The 22,836-nt window shown below is 46.3% G+C and overlaps 1 protein-coding gene across 3 annotated transcripts in view; it reads left to right on the forward strand.

Annotated features, from left to right (window-relative positions):
- The window catches only part of EVA1C (eva-1 homolog C), a 103,709-nt gene that overhangs the window by 63,796 nt on the left and 17,077 nt on the right, over window positions 1–22,836 (forward strand). For all 3 annotated transcript variants that reach the window (XM_047795485.1, XM_047795502.1, XM_047795494.1), the window contains exon 5: window positions 14,606–14,752. In XM_047795485.1, the coding sequence (XP_047651441.1) occupies window positions 14,606–14,752 (147 nt within the window). The remainder of the gene's footprint in view (window positions 1–14,605; window positions 14,753–22,836) is intronic.

Raw genomic sequence — 22,836 nt, forward strand, 5'->3', positions numbered from 1 at the left:
ATGGCATCGGGCCGGCAGCTGCAGCTCCCATTTGACCCCTAGTGAGGGAACTTCCATGTGCTGTGGGTGTGGCCCTAAAAAAAAGGAAAAGAAAGCGACTGATCATCATTGGTTCTAAATGAACACCAGTGAAACAGCATCCTAACCCCAGAAGGGAGTGACCCTTCCCAGAGACCTGGGCATGAACTTCAGAAAGCAGACCCACGGAAAGGTCCCTTGGCTGGGTGTCTTCAGTGGCCCGTCATTTCCTGCTGCAGCTACGTTTTCTGGGTGGGCTCCAGGGATTCTGTTTCCTTAATAAGAGAGTGAGAAAACTACACAATAGGCCTCAAAGGCTGGGCTCAGGGTGCCCCAAGGCCAAGTGTGGGCAGGTCTGAACTTCTCAGCCAAGGATCAAGGTTCCAGGGCCTCCCACTGCCAAGACAGAGTCTCTTAAGAGCAAGCAGCCTCATTATCTAAATAAACACAGGTTGGAAGGAGCAGTTAACTTCAGTTTCAGTGTTCAATGGTAGCCAAGAAAATAAAAATTAAATGGCTGAATATCTTGTTATCACATGTATTGGGGCAGAGGGTGCTTTGCCAGGAAGAGAAGGTGCAAACAAAATCAGCCTGGGAGGGAAATAACCACTTAAAAAAAAAAAAAAAAAAAATCCTGCCAGTGGTTCAGAGCTCTGTGTCAACAAGGAAATGGTCAGACCTGAATCGGACCTGAATTAGCTTGGGCCTCTTCCTGAAAACATGCTGTGGGTTCTTTCACTCTCACCAAGATAAATTCTTTCGCTCCCAGGGTCACTGTGAGGGCCAAAGCATGCCTCCATAAATCACGCGGGTCACAGGACCTCCTGGGTCCAAGAGGATTGTGGTCTTATCAATGGGAATCTTCTTTTCTTTCCTTCCTCTGGTAACCTTAAAGAAAATGGCCGGGCTCACGTCCTAAGAAAAGATAAAGTTTCTAGGGCTCTCCTCCAACTCCGACAGGAGTGCGCATACTGGTCTAACTTTCCTGGATAACTCTTTGGCCGTGTGTATCAAAAGCCTGCGTATTTTGAATGCCCTTTGACGAAGCGATCTACTTCCAAGAATTAGAACCTATCATGGTTGTGTACAGATATTAAGCTCTGAGGATGTTTCACATAGAATTCTTTGTAACATTAAAGAATGGAGATCATCTGAAATGGGAATCGTCACTCTGGTAGGGTATTGTAAATAGAGCCAGTACATCCACAAAATGAGAAACTCTGCAGCTCTGGAGTTCCCATCGTGGCGCAGCACAAACAAATCCGACTAGGAACCGTGAGGTGTCAGGTTCGATCCCTGGCCTCGCTCGGTGGGTTAAGGATCCGGCATTGCTGTGAGTTGTGGTGTAGGTTGAAGACTCGGCTCTGACCCCGCATTGCTGTAGCTGTGGTGTAGGGCGGCAGCTGTAGTAGCTCCGATTCGACCCCTAGCCTGGGAACCTCCATATGCCACGGGTGTGGCCCTAAAAAGCAAAAAGAAAAAAAGAAAAGAAAAGAAAAACTCTGCAGCTCTTTAAGGTGATCTTATGTTAAATTTTTTCACAAATACCTTAATAAATGAGAAAAAGTAGCCTACGGAATAATACGTCTTGATCCTTTTGAGGGGGAAAGACATACAAGAGTGACTAGAAGAATGTTATTTAAAGGTGACTTTTTTCCCCTTGAGAGTGGGATTTAGTGGGATTTTTATTTTCCTGCATTCAGCATATTTGTGATTTTAAAGTTTTCAATTACAAACATATTTATTTTGAAACAAAAAAGCAAAAGTTTATGGGAAAAACATCAGTCGTTGTCGGACTTCTAAGAATAATTCAGACGGTTACTTCTTCCTAATGGAAGCGGCTTATGTAAAAATTATATAGCTCATCCTCAGATCTCTTGAGATTTAAGGTTTGTTTTCACCTGAGAGTTGCGCTTGGCTAAGAACCCCAAATAATAATGAGACGCCTAAAGATAGCAAAAATATTCACGAGCAACCCTGTGCATCCGGAAAGCAGTGAAAATAAATAAATTGGAAGACAATTCAAAGGGTATATCTTTGCTCCTCAACTTTTCATGGCTTCTGGGGCAAATTGAGTCATCCAAAAGTATAGGTTAGTATTACACGTGCAGAAATTTTTATATTTCTGAAAAAAAAATCTTCTCAGAGACCCTCATATTTGAAAGCAATCATCTACCCAGATGTGAGTCTTTTCTTTTCTTTTCGTGGTTCTCTCTTTTTTTTCTTTGTTTGTTTGTTTGTTTGTTTGTTTCTCTTTTCTTTTTTTCTATTTAGGGCTGTACCCATGGCCTATGGAAGTTCGCATGCAGGCTAGGGGTTGAACTGGAGCTGCAGCTGCTGGCCTACATCACAGCCACAGCAGTCAGATCTGAGCCGTGTCTGCAACCTACACCACAGTTCACGGCAACGCCAGATCCTTAACCCACTGAGCAAGGCCAGGGATTGGACCTGCATCCTCATGGAGATTAGGCAGGTTCTTAACCCACTAAGCCACAATGGGAACTCACTGAATTTTCTTTTTAAGAAAGTTCATTTTCTACACATTCATTTCAAAGCAATGTAAGCTCACAAAAAGTTGGAAAGTACCTCAAAATTGATATGGGGGAAAAAAACAAAAAAACTTCTTTCCCATAAACCTCCCCAATATCCTCTCTTACCATCTTGGAGATTCTCCTTCCAGTCTTTTTTTTTTTTTTCTCTTCTTATTTGCAGGTTAAGCTTTAATATTTAGGTCTGAATGTATCATACCCTACATGCTTGTTTTCACTTAACCGAACCCAAAGAAAGCAAATAATTTAGATCATTGCCGAGACCAGCTCAGCAGGATGGGGCTGAAGAACAGGTGCTGTGAAACTTAAGGAAAAAAGTTAACATAAAACAAGACACAGAGGGAACTCCCGTTGTGGCTCAGTGGTTAATGAATCCAACTAGGAACCATGAGGTTGCGGGTTCGATCCCTGGCCTCGCTCAGTGGGTTAAGGATCCAGCGTTGCCGTGAGCTGTGGTGTAGGTCACAGACGTGGCTCGGATCCAGCATTGCTGTGGCTGTGGTGTAGACCGGTGGCTACAGATCCGATTCGACCCCTAGCCTGGGAACCACCATATGTCGCAGGAGCGGCCCAAGAAATGGCAAAAAAAAAGCCAAATAATAATAATAATAATAAAACAAGACACAGAGACATTTATCTTAAGTAAAGGTGGGAACCGGGGGACTCAAGGTCTCAGGGACCAAGAGCACCGCCTCAAGAAACCATACTGCGTTTATTGTGCTTTTTAGGATGACATCAAGTGAGGAGGGGGCTATAGGTGGAGGATATAGGTTTTTTAAGTTATTTTAAAAGTCACAGAGCCGGTTGCTTTTACTCTGACCTTTAGGCATTTAACGATCATTAGCATTTGAGGAAGCTTGGCGTCAGCTGTCTATGCACAGCATCTAGAGAATCACCATTGTGCTTCTGCACATGGCATGCCTGTCTGCAGCAGCCCAGGGTGCCTAGGTTTGCACCTTGGTTCTCCTCACTAATGCATATCCTGCTCACAACCCCTCTTAAACCCCTTGGGGCCATGGGGCTCCTCTTTTATTCTTCAGAGGACATAGCATGCTGTGTAAAACGGCGTGCCAATCTGCACAGGTCCGGTGTGCCCAGACCAGCACATTAAGTCCTCATTCAGCTGACCCTGCGAATAACTTCGGCCTTTAGGTCTTTGTTCTTAAACTTAAGTCATTTACCAGCACAGCGACTGTTTTCCAAGCAGGAAGATGGGGTAAAGCAGGACAGGATGGAGTTTTCAGCAAAGAGGCCAAGAAAAGATTGTGGAAACATGTCTCGCGACAGATTATAAATTATCTAAGTCCCAAAGGCCTTTTCTGAAAGTACCATTTTCCCATCTAACGTATGTCAGTGGCCTGATAGCAGTAATGGTAGGTGACACCCATCGGGCCCGCCACACGTGGCCTGTGTGGAATCGTTATGACCACTGGTGAGCCTGCTCCCTGTATCTTCATCATGCGGCTGAGGAAACAGGCTTAGCAAGGGGCTGAGCTACCCACTGCTCCATCCTGCCCCTCGCAGATGCCACAGGCAACGGGTCTTCTGGGATCTTAACCACAGGAGGTATTTCATTCAAGCTCAGAGACGGCTGCTGAGCACAGCTCCCATGTATGTGGGCTTTGACTTCTGCAGGTACTTTGTGCAAACCTCATAGAAAGCAAGTAAAAAGGGTGTTCCTCGTGCTACGTGGGAGGGACACAGTCTGAGTGAGTTGAGCAGATACCAGGTGCTGGGCCAGCCACAGGATGACGGACTCCCTGTGCCCTCCGGGAGCTCTCAGCCCCATGAGAGATCCAGGCACAAAAGCAGCTAAAGTAACACAACACACTGGAAGCATCCCTGCTGCCCACCGCAGACCTGAGCTCCGTGGGGCAGCCCTCTCCCTTGTATTCTTATTTTTTTTTTTTTTTTTTGCTTTTTAGGGCTGCACCCACAGCATATGGAGGTTCCCAGGCTAGGGGTCCAGCTGCCAGCTTACACCACAGCCACAGCAACTTGGGATCCGAGCCGCATCTTAGACCTACACCACAGCTCACGGCACCGACGGATCCTTAACCCACTGAGCGAGGCCAGGGATCGAACCCGCAACCTCATGGTCCCTCGTCAGATTGGTTTCTGCTGTGCCACAGTGGGAACTCTCGTCCCCTGTGTTCTGGAAACCACTGCCTTTGCCCCTCGGGATTGGGGATAGTAACATTTCTCTGATGATCCTGACCCTGGGCTCCTGCACTGACTCTGAGGTGTTCTCATCCCCATTCACACCTTCGTAGAGTCTCTTCATCAAGCCGGCTTTCCATTGTCCGATGTGAGCTGTGGCTGACCTGCCAGGACCATGACCAAGCCTTTCAATGACTCTTCCTCTTCACAGAGACATTTGATGCTTTGGCACTTGAAACGTTTCATTCCATCTTCCTCGACTGCCTGAATATGCTCTGTTCACTTTTTTCAAAAAATTTTTAAATTGTCGTTGATGTACAATGTTCTGTCAATTTCTGCTGTCCAGCAAAGGGACCCAGTTATACATACATATACATTCTTTTTCTCACATTATTCTCCATCACGTTCCATCACTAGTGACTAGATATAATTCCCTGTGCTATACAGCAGGATCTCATTGCTTATGCACTCCACATGCAAAAGTTTGCATCTACCAACCCCAAACTTCCAGTCCATCCCACTCCCTCTCCCTTGGCAACCACAAGTCTGTTCTCCATGTCCATGCGTTTGTTTCTTTTCTGTAGATGGGTTCATTTGTGTCATATATTAGATTCCAGATGTAAGTGATATCATATGGGATTTGTCTTTCTCTTCCTGACTTCTTTCACTCAGTATGAGAGTCTCTAGTTCCATCCATGTTGCTGCAAATGGCGTTATTTTGATCTTTTTATGGCTGTGTAGTATTCCATTGTGTATATGTACCACATCTTCTGAATCCATTCATCTGTTGATGGACATTTAGGTTGTTTCCATGTCTTGGCTACTGTGAATAGTGCTGCAATGAACATAGGGGTGCACGTGTCTTTTTCAATAAAAGTTTTATCCGGATTTATGCCCAGGAGTGGGATTGCTGGATCGTATTGTAGTTGTGTTCGTTCTTTCATGAGAAGCTGCCAGGTTGGGTCCAGGGAGCTGCATCCTCTAGGCTGGAGTATTCAGAAGCAGTCAAAGATGACTCTAAGTCAGAGCGAGTTGCAGAGAAGAGCTGAGCCAGGGACCGACAGGAGGATGACAGCTCCCTGACACCCCTCCAGGCAGCCTTTCTCAGCATAGATTTGAACTCAAGGGCCACCCCCGCCCCCAAACACATTCTGAAGCCAGATATATGGGATGTTTGCATTCCCTGGTGTCCATCTCAGCCCAGTCATTCATTCATTAAATGCATCATTGCTGGGGGCCTCCTGTGAGCCCAGCACACCAGTGATCAGGCACTGTGAAATTGGATTTAGCAAAATCAATCAGAACCTTCATGAAAGTACTCAGATCAAGTGTTTTTATAATTATGTTCCTCACCATTTGTGGCTATATACATATTTATATACATTTATACATTGGATAGGTAAGAAATATATACATGCATCATCACATGTAGGCACATACGTATATACGTGTATGTTTATATGGTCTGTATATACATGCTTCGTATATTTTAGTGTGAACAAATAATATACATATTTCAGTAAACAGATGTATATTAAATATCTATTTTACTTTATCTTATTTATTTTTTCCTTTTTTTCTTTTAGGGCCACCCCTGTGGCATATGAAGTTCCCAGGCTAGGGGTCGAATCAGAGCTGCACCTGCAGGCCTACATCACAGCCACAGCAACACCAAATCCAAGCCACGTCTGTGACCTACACCACAGCCCACAGCAACGCCAGATCCTTAACCCACTGAGCAAGGCTAGGGATCGAACCCGCATCCTCCTGGATACTAGTCGGGTTCATAACCCGCTGAGCCACAACGGGAACTCCTAATTTATATATTTTGTATGCCTGTGTGTATTTATTTGTTTATTTAACTGTCTTTCCCCACGAGCCTTGTCTTTCCAGCATTTTATGTTCACCACGGATCCTTCCTTTCATCTGGGCACTTTCACAGATTTCTGCTGAAAGTAACAGATAAAGATGGAGCTTCTGCATCTTCCTCTAGCCGTGTGTGCCTGGGGTACCGCCTCAGAACCTGGGGTTCCCTGGAACACAGTTTGAATGCCAGTACTCTTGGATTTTTTTTTGTTTTGTTTTTTGTCTTCTTGCCTTTTCTAGGGCCATACCTGTGCAGCATATGGAGGTTCCCAGGCTAGGGGTTGAATCAGAGCTACGCCACAGCCACAGCAACGCAGGATCTGAGCCGCAGCTGTGACCTACACCACAGCTCACGGCAATGCCGGATCCACTGAACGAGGCCAGAGATCGAACCCGCAACCTCATGGTTCCTAGTTGGACTCGTTAACCACTGAGCTACGACGGGAACTCTGATGCCAGTGCTCTTGGAAGAGGAACTACCCTTTACTCATGGAGGGCTGGGGGGGGTGGTCAGATGCTCTGAGAGCCCCTTTGATGCACGTGTTTAGTCTTTGTCTCCACGTGTCAGCCTTTTAGGTTATCTGGGCCGTGACTTTGTCTCTGACTCTTGCTTCTCTTAGTCTGACCCTTTTCTCTTGGGGGCTCATTGGTCTCTGGTTCAGGCCCCAATCTGTCTTCTGCAAAGGCATCTTTGGTCCTCACACCCTTTCCATCAAGCCTGCTGAGCATTGCCCTGACTTTTTGTTTTGGTTTGGTTTTTGGTTTTGGTGTTTTGTTTTGTTTTGTTTTGTTTGTCTTTTTGCCATTTCTAGGGCTGCTTCTGCGGCATATGGAGGTTCCCAGCTAGGGGTCTAATCAGAGCTGTAGCCGCGGGCCTACACCACAGCAGCATGGGATCCGAGCCGCATCTGCAACCTTCACCACAGCTCACGGCAACACTGGATCCTAGACCCACTGAGCAAGGCCAGGGATCGAACCTGAAACCTCATGGTTCCTAATCAGATTCGTTAACCACTGAGCCACGACGGGAACTCCTGCCCTGACTTTGTGTCACCCATCATATGTGCTTCTGTCTATAACTAGCCACCCACACTGGAGGAAGCTCAGATCCCCTGCCACCTCTAGATTCATTAAATTCCCATTCACAGTGATGGACTGGCTTTTGTCCCCTTTGGTGGTCTTTCTGTTTGTTTGGTCATGTCCTTGGCATGTGAAAGTTCCTGGGCCAGGGATTGAACCCGTGCCACAGCAGTGACAACGCTGGATCCTTAATCCTCTGAGCCACCAAGGAACTCCCCTTTGGTGGTCTTTTCACTCCACAAGCCTTATTGGTCACACCTCCTCCCTTCTAGATCCTTCCAGAGACCAACCCCTGTTCTGAAGCCATCAAGCACATGCACGCTTCTTCCCATTGTTGACTTTCTCCTCCCCTAACCCTCCACCCTCTTGTTTTTCCCCAACTGGGCCACATCGTTCACATGTGCCAAATACGTGTGCATACCTGGCACTTGCCTTATTTACTTACTTATACCTGAATCATTTAGACTTTCCCTAACCCCGTCCTGTCTTCTTGAGCAGACTCTCAGGAGCCAGAGCCCTAATTTCTTCTTCATCATAGCCCAGTCTTTTATCCTCTCTCTCCTGTCAAATGTCTGAGGCCCTGATTTCCCCAGTACCTCTTCCCATTCTTGTCCAAGTAGGGAAATCATATTTAAGGGTACAGTCTTGAATGCCAACCAGAGTAAGATCTAGAGTGCTCACTTCCACTCAACACTGAGGCCTTAGGCAAGTTCCATGACCTTGCTAAGCATTCGTCAAGGCAATTAGCATTAACTGTTCAACAAACAACTCAGTGGCTTATCCTGGTAAAGGTTTATCTCTTGCTCACATCACTGTCCCATGGGGCTTAAGTGGATTTCCTGGGCAGCTCTCCTCCAAGCGTTGACTCGGGGATCCAGGCTGCTTCCTCCTCATGAGGCTTCAAGATAAACAGGGAAGGAACATCATCAGAGTTGTACCTTTTTTTTTTTTTTTAGCTTTGCCTGAGGCATGTGGAAATTTCCAGGCCAGGAATAGAACCCACACTATAGCAGCAATCCAAGCCACTGGAGTGACAGTGCCAGATCCTTAACCCATGGTGCCTCAAGGAAACTCCCCAGAGTTGTGCTTTTTTAGAAGTTGGTTCTGGCAGCATTGTTGATTTGATAGCCTAAGGATACCAAAGGGAAAAAATGGACGTGGGCCTGTTGGTCTTACTGTCATTGTGGACTCCTGACTTTTTCTCTTTTCCTGTGTTCACATTTCTACCAGACATTGCTGCTTCTTGTATGTCTCTATGAGACATTTCTGGCTTAATATTGGGACAAATAAATATTTATATTTTTCTTTCTTATAGTATTACTATTATCTGTCTGCCTCCAACATCACTGCTCTCCATCTGATGTAGAAGAGTTCAGGAGAAAAATCTTGAAAAAGGATTTAGTAGTCCTTTTTTTTTTTTTTCCTTTGCAGGGTTGTACCCAGAGCATATGGAAGTTCCCAGGCTAGGGGTCAAATCAGGGCTGTAGCCTCTGGCCTATGCCACAGCCACAGCAACGCCAGATCCAAGATGCATCTGCCACCCACCCCACAGCTCACGGCAACGCTGGATCCTTAACCCACTGATCAAGGCCAGGGACTGAACCTGCATCCTCACAGATGCTAGTCAGATCTGTTTCCGCTGAGCCACAACGGAAACTCCTAGTAGCCCATTTTTTATTTTAAAATTATTTAATATATTTGATGTAAGCAAAAGAGCATATGTAACACTTATGTAAATTATAAAGCAGAATAATTTACACCCCCGAAGAATTAGAATCCTGCCAATAACTTGCCTCTAGTCCTCTGTCTCGCCTTCTGTTTCTCCCAGTGGCAACAGCTATTTTGAGATTTGGGTTTATTTTTTTCCCTTTTTCACTCTTGTTTTATTTCATAAGTGTGTATGTTATATACATGCTTTTTTTAGGGTTTTTATTTTGGCTAATAACAATGGTATCTAGCGGCATGTATTTTTCTGGGACCAGCTTTTTTTCAATCACTGTTGTTTCTGTGGTTCATCCGTATCATGTGTGCAGCTGTATGGTCCTTTCATTCATGCTGATGAGTGACACTGCCTACTCTATTCATTCTCATGACGATGGACATTTGGGTTGTGTCCAGGTTTTTGTTGGTAAGAATTATGCTGCTCTGAACATTCTTGTGCATGTTTCCTGGGGGTTATGTGCGTAAAACTTCCTTGAGAGTACAAGTGTGCAATCCCTTGTTGCAAGGCTGCAAGCCAGAAAGCTCTGAAAAATATCAAGAGCTTTTTTTAAATATTCATGTGGCAGAAAAACCTGATAGAACCAGAATTAATGTAAGGTTTTGGTTAGTCCCCATTTATTTTATGTAATGTGCTTATTTCTATGTTTTACCTGAGAAATAACAGTATATCTGTCCCAATGCATAAGATCACGTCCCCCAAACTGGAGGAATTATAAATTCTGAGGAATTTCAGAAAAGGTATGTGTGCACGTGTATACTTTTGGGATTGAAACTATTGAGTCTTAAACTATAAAAATGTTCAAATTGGGAGTTCCCGTCGTGGCTCAGTGATTAACAAACCCAACTAGTATCCATGGGGATGCGGGTTTGATCCCTGGCCTTGCGCAGCAGGTTAAGGATCTGGTGTTGCTGTGAACTGTGGTGTAGGTCACAGATGCGGCCTGGATCCCAAGTTGCTGTGGCTGTGGTGTAGGGCAGTGGCTACAGCTCCGATTTGACCCCTAGCCTGGGAACCTCCATATGCTACAGGTGTGGCCCTAAAAAGACAAAAGACAAAAAAAATTTAAAAATAAAAAATGAAAAACTTAGAATGTTCAAATTAAAAAGATGCCAGAGATGCAGTTACTAGCCATGGTCAAGAGCTTCCATTGTTCCACAGCTTCTGCAGCGCTTGGCATTGACAGGCTTCTTAATTTTTGCCAATCTAGAATATATAAAATGGTATTTTCATTGTGGTCCTCATTTGCATCTTTCTCATTGCTAATAAGAGTAGCTCATTTCAATATATTCAATATCATATAATAAGCCATAATGGAAAAGAATATGAAAAAGAATGTGTGTGTGTGTGTGTGTGTATAACTGAATCACTCTGCTGTACACCTGAAACTAACACAACTTGTAAACCAACTATACTTCAATTAAAAAAGAAGAAAGGGAAGGGAGTTCCCCATGTGGCTCATCAAGTTAAGAATCTGACGTAATATCTGTGAGGATGTCGGTTTGATTCCTGACCTCACTCAGTGGGTTAAGGATCTGGCACTGCCACAAACTGCAGCACAGTTGGCAGATGTGGCTCGGAGCCCACATTGCTGTGCCTGTGGTGTAGGCCAGCAGTTGCAGCTCTGATTCGAACCCTAGCCCGGGAACTTCCATATGCAGCAAGTGTGGCCATACAAAGAAAAAAACTTTTCTTAAAGGGAAGAGAAAGGATTAAGTTTGTTTCCATATATGTATGAGATGTTTTCTCTTCTGTGAAATGCCTGCTTATGATTTTTGCCCATTTGAAAAATTGAATTTTTGGAGTTCCTGTGTGGCTCAGTGGTGAAGGATCTGACATGGTCCCTGCAGTGACTCAGGTCACTGCTGTCATGCAAGTTCAATCCCTGGCCTGGGCACTTCTGCATGACACTGGCATGAGCCAAAAAAAAAAAAAAAGTTCGATTATCTATTTTGTATTTATTTGTAGAAGCATTAAACCATTTGATTTATCTCTTTTCTGTTTGTGGCTTATCTTTTTCTCCCTATCACCTATAATTTTTTTTTCTTCCAGTTTTATTGCGATATAATTGACATACAGCACTGTATCAATTTAAGGTGTGCAGCATATTGATTTGACTTATATGCATCATGAGATGATTGTCACAATAAGTTTAGTAAGTATGCCTCATTCCATGTAGAGATACAAAATTAAAGAAATAGAAAAAGACTTTTTTGTGTGTGATAAGAACTCAGGATGTACTCTCTTAACTTTCATGTGTAACACACAGCAGTGTTAATTACATTTATCATGTTGTACATTACATCCCCGATACTTATTTATCTTATAAGTGAAAGGTTTTAGTTCCTTTTGATCACCTCATCCAGTTCCCTCTGCCTCCACCCCCTGCAGTTGTGCTTTGTCTTTATTGTGTATTTCAATGAGCAGTGGTTCTTAATTTTAACATGTATCAATAGTCTTTTTTTTTTTTTTTCAGTTAGTGTGTTTTGTTTTTGCTGTTGTTCTTTTGTTTTTTCAGGGTTTTTTTTTTTTTTTGCCACTCCGAGGCATTTGGAGTTCTGGGCCAAGGATCAAATCCAAGCCACAGTTGCCACGTGTGTTACAGCTGCGACACCACTGGATTCTTAACCCACTGTGCCTGGCCAGGTATCAAGCCTGGGTCCCATCGCTCCCAAGAGCAGCCAATCCCATTGCACCACAGCAGGAACTCCACTTTTTGTATTTTATTTAAGAAATCTTTTCCTGGAGTTCCCATTGAGGCTCAGTGGTTAACAAATCTGACTAGGAACTATGAGGTTGCAACTTCGATCCCTGGCCTCGCTCAGTGGGTTAAGGATCCATCGTTGCTGCGAGCTGTGGTGTAGGTCACAGATGTGGCTCAGATCCTGCATTGCTATAGCTCTGGGGTAGGCCAGTGCTGTAGCTCCAACTCGACCCCTAGCCTGGGAACCTCCATATGCTGCAGGTGCGGCCCTAGGAAAAGACAATCAATTCCTTTGGGAATTGATTTTCATATGGGGACCCGACCCTACTCTTTTTCTGCGAGTAACCAGATGCAGTGGAGGTGGGGGGCAAAGACCTTTCCAGAAGCCTGACGGAGAAGGAAAGCCATGAGGCTGGAGAGATGTTCTGGAATTGTGGGAGTGCAGGAGTTTTGTCTTTAGGGGGTAGGAGTTTGTCATTTATGAGACATGAACAGACAGCTCAAGGCAAGTCCTATGCCGGCGGGTCCTTGATGCAGGGCCCTGCGCTCCTGGGGACAGGCTTCAGCAGCAACAGCCCCTAGGGCTCTGCAAGCCTGATCCTCCCACGGGCGTCTCTGGATCTGAAAACTCTTTAACGGCCCCTCCCATCTCAGGGCAGAATAGCTTTCTATTTTGTTCGCTTTAGTGAGTGCATTTACAGTTTTGTCTTCTGAATGGCCTACTGATTTCTCCTTTCCTCAGCATCACTGCCACTGGCTCCTCTGTCTCCAGGCTGAAGATTTGAGTCTTTCTCCAGGGGGCCCTCACCCACCCTCCGCTGAGCCTGGAGAGTAGAGTTTAGAGGTTAAGAGGTTAAACCTGCAGACTCGGAGGGGCCTTGTCCTGGTGTTCACATCCACACACACTCTCTCTGTATGTGTTTCTATAAACCTATTTATTTAAACAACCTATTATCTATTAAATAACCCATTACAGATTCTATAAACATATTCTCTATATGTACCATATAAACTATACGATATATAATAAACCACCTTTCTCATAGGATTGCTGGAACATTAGATCAGTTAACATCCAAGTGCTGAGAACAGAGCCTGGCAGAATGTTAGCCCTTATCATGAGCGAGCTGAAATTTGCAAGGTCTCTGAAATGCTCTCCTTCTCTGGTCCCTACTTGCTTCCATATTGGTCTCCCTGCCTTTGGTTCCTTTTCTCTCCCAGGGCATCCCATACCCTGTCCCCAAAAGACATTTTGGGGGATATTTTCAGGGCATTTTTTAAGGCTTCCCATGGCTTGCAGAATAAAGTTCAAAGTCTTTAGCTCAGCGTTCAGAAGTATCTTGCTCCTGCTCTGTTTGACTTTTCCTCGCTGTTCTCTGCAGCGTCACTGTTCCAGCTCACTCTCAGCCCCTAGACTCCCTCTAGGTGCTTCTGGCCCACTTACCCTGGTGTGTAGACCTTTCTCTCTTGCCTGCCTCTACCCAGGTCATGATTCTTCTCTCATAACCAAGCCCCTCTCCTCCATAAAGCCTGTCTTGACCACTCCAATCCCCAACTGTCTCTCCTACCTCTGATCCCAGCATCTCTCATCTGGACCACTCCCTGTTTCACATAATTAGACAGGTTACACATATGGGTATGTCTCTCCAGCCCCATCACACTTCCCACAAATGCAAGGCAAGCTTCTTCTGACTTGTTTTTCTGACGGTGCATAGCACAGGACCTCATCCTCCATACAGGTTCAATGAATACTGACTGATTGTGATGACACTGTGCCGGGGTGCTAAAAATGATGGCCTCATATTTATTCATCCATCTGTCCATCGACTCAGTCATTATTATTGGGTTTCCACAGAGGACCAAGGTATGGGAATTACAGGAACAGAATAGAAACTGCCTTCTTCTCATGGAGCTTGTGTTCACATAGGGGAGAGGGATTCTCAAAATAAACCAATAAATGAAATATTTCAAAGAGTGGTAAGGGCCCTAAAAGAAATAAGAATCTTTATTCAGTGTTTTATATATCTTGCCTGTTCTGTATGCAAAGCCAGTTACATGACCGGGGGCAAGGGTGGTGCCAGAGCAAGATACAATACAGAGTCCCTTGTTCAGAAATATATAAGCCTTCCTAGACAATTACAGCAGAGAATTAGAGGAAGCTAATGAAGCCCTTCTAGGAGTTCCCTTGTGGCTCAGCAGGTTAAGGGTCTGGCATTGTCACTCCAGCAGCTCGGGTCACCGCTGTGGTGCAGGTTTGATTTCTGGCCAGGGAACTTCCACGTGCTATAGGCTCAGCCAAAATAAATAAAGTAATACCTTCTAGCCAGCCCTGCCTGTAGGGTACTTGGCCTGTACGGGGTGCTTTCATGAGGCAGAAACTAATCAGAGAAATGATCTGCATGGGATTTGAAATCCAGCTCAGTGTACTTATTTCCGGAAAATAACAGAAACTATGCACTGGCGGTAGATGGAATCTGACGTAAGTTCTTCATGTTTCCTGCCTCTCAGATTGCTTGTCTTACGCAGCAGCTTTGCAAGTGTTATCCAGGAGGTGCTACGGGAAGCAGAGGTGCAAAATCCTGGTCAACAACCACCATTTCGGAAGCCCCTGTCTGCCAGGAGTGAAAAAATACCTCACTGTCACCTATGCATGTGGTAAGAACCCTCCCTCCACAAGCTACTTTGAGACCCTGCCTCTCGGGGAGGGCTTGATCATGTAAACAGAAGGAATTTCCCAGTAACAGGCCGTGGCATTCACCCTACCTCTGACACTTGTTGAGATCCATGCACGGGTTGGAAAAAGAATTTCCAGATTCATAGTGGGGTAAAAGGGAAGAAAAGGTTCTAGAGATAAGAAACACTGCTGGTGCAGTGGGATGACCTCCTGATAATCAGGGAGAGCTCTCCTCACGTGTGTGGTGCTATCTGTTTTTATAGCCCAGGGAGAGGAGAGGTCTTAGGATACACCTGCTGATCTGCTGATTGGTCGGGGAAAGAGGGGGCTTACAAGACACTCGCTGGTTGGTTGGGGCGTGCTATCTGTTTTTATAGCCCAGGGAGAGGAGAGGTCTTAGGATACACTTGCTGATCTGCTGATTGGTCGGGGAAAGAGGGGGCTTACAAGACACTCGCTGGTTGGTTGGGGGCGTATAAGGCCCCTATAGGGGCAGGGTGAGGAGTGGGCCAGATACCTTTCCTAGTAAGGGGCAGGAAGGAGTAGGCCAGGTTGCTCAAGGGGGGGAGGGGAATTATAGTGAGACAGGCAGATGATAAAGGTCTCGTAATTCTTACCTCAGCCAGACTTTGAGTTTTATCTCCTAGGACAGGCCTTCAAGTCCCACAAAAGTGTGTTGCCATCCCGGGTGTTTGCGGGCCCTTTCTCTTATCTTTTATCCTCATTCATGACATTTATGTTGGATGAGCAATAGAATTTTCTCTGGTCAAAATTTGTTTTAAAAGTGTTTTTACCTATCAGATTGGCAGCAAGTGCAGAGGATAGGAAAAGAACAAGCAAATGGAATAAAATTGATGTCACTGAGAAGAATGATTTTAATCTGGGTGCTTAGAAGGCTCTCAAATGTATGGGTCTGTCATGCAAGTGCACTGAGTGCTGCCTGACTCTTAGTTAATCATCCAGTCCTGCGTTTAGGCCCTAAAATGACAAAGTCTCTATGCTTCCAACAGCCATTTTATCTATATACCCCCGGGGTTGAGCCAACAGATCAAATGCTCCGCATAAAACCATTAAGTAGGTTCCACTTTGTTTTCCTAGTGTCTTCAAAGAATAGCATGAAATTCCTGGCTCATTTGATTCCGATTTTATAAAGTTACCTTTTTGTCTTTTGTCTTTTTAGGGCCACACCAGCAGCATATGGAGATTCCCAGGCTAGGGGTCGAATTGGAGCTATAGCTGCCGACCTACACCACAGCTCATGGCAACGCCAGATCCTTAACCCACTGAGTGAGGCCAGGGATTAAACCCAAAACCTCATGGTTCCTGGTTGAATTCATTTCCACTGCGCCACAACGGGAACTCCTAAAGTTACCTTTAAAAATCATGTGTTAGGGAGTTCCCATTGTATCTCAGTGGCAACAAACCCATAGCATATGGATCTGGCCTTGCTGTGACCATGGCTGTGGCCGGCAGCTATAGCTCCTCCGACCCATAGCCTGGGAACTTCCATATACCATGGGAGTGGCCCTAAAAGAGAAGAAACAAACAAACAAAAAATCAGATGTTCATTACTCTCTGAGCATGCTGTGGATTTCTGATTTGTCCTCATGACATGTGGACTGTTTTGTTTTTGTTTGTTTTTTTTTAGTAAGTATAGAAGCAAAGAGCATCATAACTGATGAACCTGCTACCTATGATCATTGAAACCCCCTTCTTGGGCCAAATACCCCTCACCTATTTTTTAAGGGGGGGAACAACTTTATTGAGATACAGTTCACCCGCTAATCATACAAATCAACGGTCTTGGTAGAGTCACAGAATTGTGCAACTACCACCACAGCTAATTTAAGAACATTGTGACCCTGGACCCTTTGGCAATCACCTCCCAATCCACCCTTCACCCCCCACCCCAAGCAACCACCAACCTTCTATCTTCATGGATTTGCCTCTTCTGGACTTTTCATGCAAATGGCATCAGACAGTATGTGGTTCTTTGTGACTGGCTTCTTTACCTAGAATATGTTTTCAAGGTTCATCTATGTTGGAGTACAGGTCAGTACTTCACCTCCTTTTATAGCCCAATAATATTTGTTGCATCCCCAGTCTTTTCTATCCTGAGCTTAAAAACATTGTCCTCTGCAATATCAAAGCTGTACTGTATAGTAAAATGACCACATACATGTAATCCCAAAATAATACACCCAGGGGAGTTCCCGTCATGGCGCAGCAGAAACAAATCCGACTAGGAACCATGAGGTTGTGGGTTCTATCCCTGGCCTCGCTCAGTGGGTTAAGGATCCGGCATTGTCATGAGCCGTGGTGTAGGTCAAAGATGAGGCTCGGATCTGGCATTACTGTGGCTGTGGCATAGGCTGGCAGCTGTAGCTCCGATTATACCCCTAGCCTGGGAACCTCCATATGCCACAGGTTCAGCCCTAAAAAGCAAAAAAAAAAAAAAATATGCCCACATTCACATTCCAGGAAGAAGGTTTTATTTGCACTTTAGTCTTTATTCTGGCTCCCATGTAAAACAGCTCTGGGCAACATGGAGCCCGTTCGGCTGTTTCCCCAAGAAGCCACAGAGATCTCTCAGAAGTTCTAGTAACTTCAGGCCTCCCCAGCTGAGTGTTGAAGGAAGGACGGGATGATACCCTACAAATTAGGTAAATTTCCTGGTTTGCCTTCAAGGACGAGGAGAGAGCAATTCCCAGGCTAAGGCTCCTCTTAGCTAAGAGAAGGTGGGCTTTCAGGGCCTGGGGGTCACACACTCTAGTCCAGGCTTCCTTTCCCTCATTCACTGGTTTAGCACATTGTGGGCATGTTTTAGTTAAAACAGAAAAAAGGCATGGTCCTTGTCCCCAAGAAATTATCAGCTGGGGGAAAGAGACGGCCATTAAACAAAGAACCAGAGAAATCTGTTGTTACCAACTGTGATATATGCTGCTTCAGAGAAACCCAGGATTGGAGTTACTGTTGTGGCTTAGCAGGTAAAGAATCTAGTCAGTATCCATGGGGTTACCGGTTCAATCCCTGGCCTTGCTCAGTGGGTTAAGGGTCCAGCGTTGCCAGAAGCTGCAGTATAGGTCACAGATGCAGCTTGGATCTGGCATTGCTGTGGCTGTGGCGTAGGCTAGCAGCTGCAGCTCCGATTTGACCCCGAGCCTGGGAACTTCTAGATGCCACAGGTGGGGCCCTAAATAAATAAATAAATAAATAAATAGAAAGACAGGATTTCGAGTTCCCTGGTGGCTCAGCCGGTTAAGGATCTGCCACTGTCACTGCTGTGGCACAGGTTTAATCCCTGGTCCAGGAAATTCTTCATTGGAACCTCCATATGCCACAGGTGCGGCCCTAGAAAAGACAAAAAGACCAAAAAAAAAAAAAAAGATGCTCTTGGAGTTCCCGCTGTGGCGCAATGAGATCTGCGGCATCTTGGGACTGCTGGGGTAGAGGTTCAATCCTGGCAGCACATTGGGTTAAGGAGCTGGCATTGCTGCAGCTGCGGCATAGGTCACAATTTCGGCTTGGATCTGATCCCTGGCCCGGGGACTCCATATCCTTTGAGGCGGCCAAAAAAAAAAAAGAAAGAAAAAAAAAGATGCTTTTACATAAGGGGCTTAGGACTGTCCATCCCAACAGACATCTATTCCAATACGATACCCGGCTTCTGCTGCTGCTGCTGCTTCTCCTCCCCCTCCCCCGGCTCCTTCTTCATCTCCTTCCCCTCCCCTTCTTCTCCTCCGCCTTCTTCCCTCACTTGTGGCGTGCAGAAGTCCCCAGGCCAGGGATCGAACCCACGCCATAGCAGTAATGACTCCAGGTCCTTAACCGCTAGGCTACCAGGAAACTTCTAATACCTGGCTTCTAACTGCAGTGATGTCCAACCAGGCTCTGCTGTTCCGCCCAGCAATCTTGCTGTGCCCACCAAGGAGATACACTGCCCCTCGGGTGGGTGGGGGTGTGTCTGTGTGGTGAGCATTAAGATCCCTGCCCTCGGAGTTCCCGTCGTGGCGCAGTGGTTAACGAATCCGACTAGGAACCATGAGGTTGCGGGTTCGGTCCCTGCCCTTGCTCGGTGGGTTGCCGATCCGGCGTTGCTGTGAGCTGTGGTGTAGGTTGCAGACGCGGCTCGGATCCCGAGTTGCTGTGGCTCTGGCGTAGGCCGGTGGCTACAGCTCCGATTCAACCCCTAGCCTGGGAACCTCCATATGCCGTGGGAGCGGCCCGAGAAATAGCAACAACAACAACAACAACTAAATAAAAAAAATAAAAAAAAAAAAAAGATCCCTGCCCTCATGGGCTATAGGATCAAATGGGGTGATTGCAGGCCCTGGTGTCTTGGGGGACCAGGACAGCTTCCCAGGGGAGGTGGCATCTGAGGCAAATAAGATGGATGTGTAGGAGTCAGCAAGATGAAGGGCAGGAAGAGGCTGGGAGGTGAGCAAGACCTGGGAGGGTGGGCAGGACTGGAGGGGCCTTGGGGGATGGGAGATTAAGGCTTGGCCTATGCCTAAGGGCAGCATGGAGCCCTTTGGAGGGTTTTCTCTGGGGACAGAAGCAGTTTGCATTTAATAGAAACACTCCTTCCAGTTTATAGATTCTTTTAATTGAGGCTATCCCGCCCACACAGCTCTTAGTCTGGGTGGAGAATTTCAGCATCTCGGTGTACCGTCTGGGGAATGGTTCCGGCACAGAGCACTTGGTCTTTGATTGAGCTGGAAGAGGCATTGAGCATTCTTCTTCTTCTTCTTTTTATTTTATTTTTTTATTTTTTTTGTCTTTTTAGGGCTACACCCACGGCATATGGAGGTTCCCAGGCTAGGGGTCAAATCAGAGCTACAGATGCCAGCCTACACCACAGCTACAGCAGCACAGGATCTGAGCCGTGTCTGCCACCTACACCACAGCTCATGGCAGTGCTGGATCCTTAACCCTCTGAGCCAGACCAGGGATCAAACACTCGTCCTCATGGATACTAGTTGGGTTCAGTAACCACTGAGCCGCAACGGGAACTCTCAAGTACTCTTCTTTAATGCACCGCTAGATGAGGTCCTCGCTCTCATTTTTTTATTTTCAGGGCCCCACGTGCAGCATATGGAAGTTCTCAGCCTAGGCGTCAAATAGGAGCTTCAGCTGCCAGCCACAGCAGTGCGGGATCTGAGCTATGTCTGCCACCTACACCTCAGCTCACAGCAACGCCAGATCCTTAACCCACTGAGCAAGGCCAGGGATCGAACCCACATTCCTTGTGGATACTAGACCAGGCTCATTACGGCTGAGCCATGACAGGAACTTCCAGCTCTCAATTTTTTATCCAAGTTTTATTATTAACCACACTTCCTGGATAGGATAGATTTTAGACTGTCCTCCGAATAGGAGGAGGCAGACCTGGAGAACTGGCCCCCTCTTCCCTCACCTCTGCAGGGAGGGCTTCTCCCCAGGTCCACAGCCACTGGTCCTGGAGGGTCCCCAAGACAGAGGCACAGCCAGCAGCCCCACCTTGACAGGAATGGGAAATGTGTGGACCTTAGGCTGGGGCCTGCAGCTCCTCCCGGGAGATGGGGCAGGCAGATGGGTACCAGGATTTGGGGGGTTAAAATGACAGGGGCCAGGATTTAGAGACAAGAGGGATACTAGTAGCGGGTATCAATGAAAAATTAACCAATAGTCAATTTAGAAAGACATGGAAATTTTTGTTCAAGCCAACCTGAGGATTATAACCTGGGAGAAAGTCTTTCAGAAAGCTCTGAGGGAGTTCCCACTGTGGCTCAGTAGTAATGAATCTGACTAGTATCCACGAGGATGCGGGTTCAATCCCCGGCCTCACTCAGTGGGTTAAGGATCTGGCGTTGCCATGAGCTGTGGTGTAGATCGCAGACGCAGCTCAAATCCCGCATTGCTGGGGCTGTGGTTTAGTCTGGCAGCTGCAGCTCCGATTATGCCCCTAGCCTGGGAACTTCTTCCATGTGCCACAGGTGTGGCTGTAAAAAGCACCCCCCCCCCAAAAAAGAAAGCTATAAGGTCATAGCTCAAGTATATAAATTTTGGAGACAGGAGTTCCCATAGTGGCTCGGTGGTTAACGAATAGGAACCATGAGGTTTTGGGTTCGATCCCTGGCCTCACTCAGTGGGTTAAGGATCCGGTGTTGCCGTGAGCTGTGGTGTAAGCCCCAGACCTGGCTCGGATCCCAAGTTGCTGTGGCTGTGGTGTAGGCCGGCGGCTACAGCTCTAATTAGACCCCTAGCCTGGGAACCTCCATATGCCGCGGGAGCGGCCCTAGACAAAAAAAAAAAAAATTTTTTTGGAGACAAAGGGTTGTACACCAAATGACATAATGTGACAGTTTACCCAATCATCTACACTTCCAGAGAAAGTAGTAGGTTGTGGCTCTTTGAGACCCTGAATAAGATTAAGGAAGGTTGTCTCTGAGGGGGTTGGGTTGATGAAGATGCATGATACACACTAAAGGGGAAAGAGGAAGCTCAAACAGCAGAGAAAAATTTATGTTTAAATCTTTCTTGTATTGTCATAAAATATGAGTTTATTTTATTTTATTTTATTTTTTGTCTTTTTAGGGCCACACCTGCAGCATTTGGAAGTTCCCAGCCTAGGTATTAAAACAGAGCTGTAGCTGCTGGCCTACACCCCAACCAGTGCAACACGGGATCTGAACCTTGTCTTCAACGCCAGATCCTTAACCCACTGAAACAGGTCAGGGATCGAACTCACACTCTCATGGATACTAGTCGGTTCAAAACCTGCTGAGCCACAACGGGAACTCCCATAAAATATGAATTTTTTTTTTGTCCCAGGACTTGGGAGCAGGAGAGAAAGAAGGATGCTAGGATTTGGGGACAAGAGGACCTGGTGGCACAGGCAGGGTAGGGAGACACCAGGATGTGGAGGTGCTCATGCAATCTGGGTACCTACTGAGAAGGAGAAACAGTTAAGGGGAGCTCTTTCGGAGTGAGTTCCCTGGTGGCCTGGTGGTTAAGAATCTGGCATTGCCACTTCCATGGCTCAGGTGACCGCTGGGGTGCTGAATTGATCCCTGGCTTGGGCTGGCCTTGGGAACTTCCCCAAGCCATTGACATGGCGAAAAAAGAAAAGGAAAGAAAGAAAGAAAAAAAAAAAGCAGAGACCTTTTTGTCTTCGATGTGAAAAATTCTTTGGGGCCTAAGGCCAACCCACAGAGGCTTCTTAAAATCTGCCCTGATCCGAACTTGACAGATTTACAGGATAGATGCCTGCCCCAGTTTAGCGACCAGTTCAGGCCCAATGAATCATCCTCTCTGGTTTCATCTGAAAGACTCTATCTGAATGGGCACCACTTTGCCATCTTTCGTCTTTTTTCCGGGTTCCCAGAGGGCGGAAGGTCCCAGCACCACAAAAAAGTACAAGAGGGTGTGAGTGAGACCTAGAGCGGAAGCATCACCCTCTGCTGAGGGAAAGGCGCATCTCTGAGCCTCCGTTTTCCCATCTGCAGGAATGGGAATGAGACTCCTTTCACAGGGTCGCTAAGAGGGTTGCACAGGAGGCCCTATTTAAACACCGAGTACCGAGGCACACGGTAGGAGCTCATGACAAGTGGCCCGCTGGTGTTTGCACAGGTGTACCTAGTGCAGAGGGGCGAGTTTGAGAGACAATAGTAAGTCATACCCTCCTCATTCTGAATCCACTTGAAATGGGAGGTATGGGAATCTGACAGGTGTGTTGACCCCTGATGTTATTTTAAAGGTCCTGAAAGATTCTCCTGGAGTTCCTGTTGTGGCTCAGCAGGGTACGAACCCAACATAGTGTTCTTGAGGATACAGGTTCGATCCCTGGCCTGGATCAGTAGGTTAAGGATCTGGCATTGCCACAAGCTGCAATGTAGATCGAAGATGCGGCTTGTACCTGGTGTGGCTGTGGCTGGGGTGTAAGCCTGCAGCTGCAGCTCTGATTCCACCCCTAGCCTGGGAACTTCCCTATGCCGCAGGTGCGGCCATAAAAAAGAAGAAAAAAAAATAAAAGATTCTCCCACCAGTGCAGCCATTTTCATGTAGTCAGTGGACAAGTTCGTGA

The sequence above is a fragment of the Phacochoerus africanus genome, chromosome 1 (genome assembly GCF_016906955.1).
Source record: "Phacochoerus africanus isolate WHEZ1 chromosome 1, ROS_Pafr_v1, whole genome shotgun sequence".
NCBI lineage: Eukaryota > Metazoa > Chordata > Mammalia > Artiodactyla > Suidae > Phacochoerus > Phacochoerus africanus.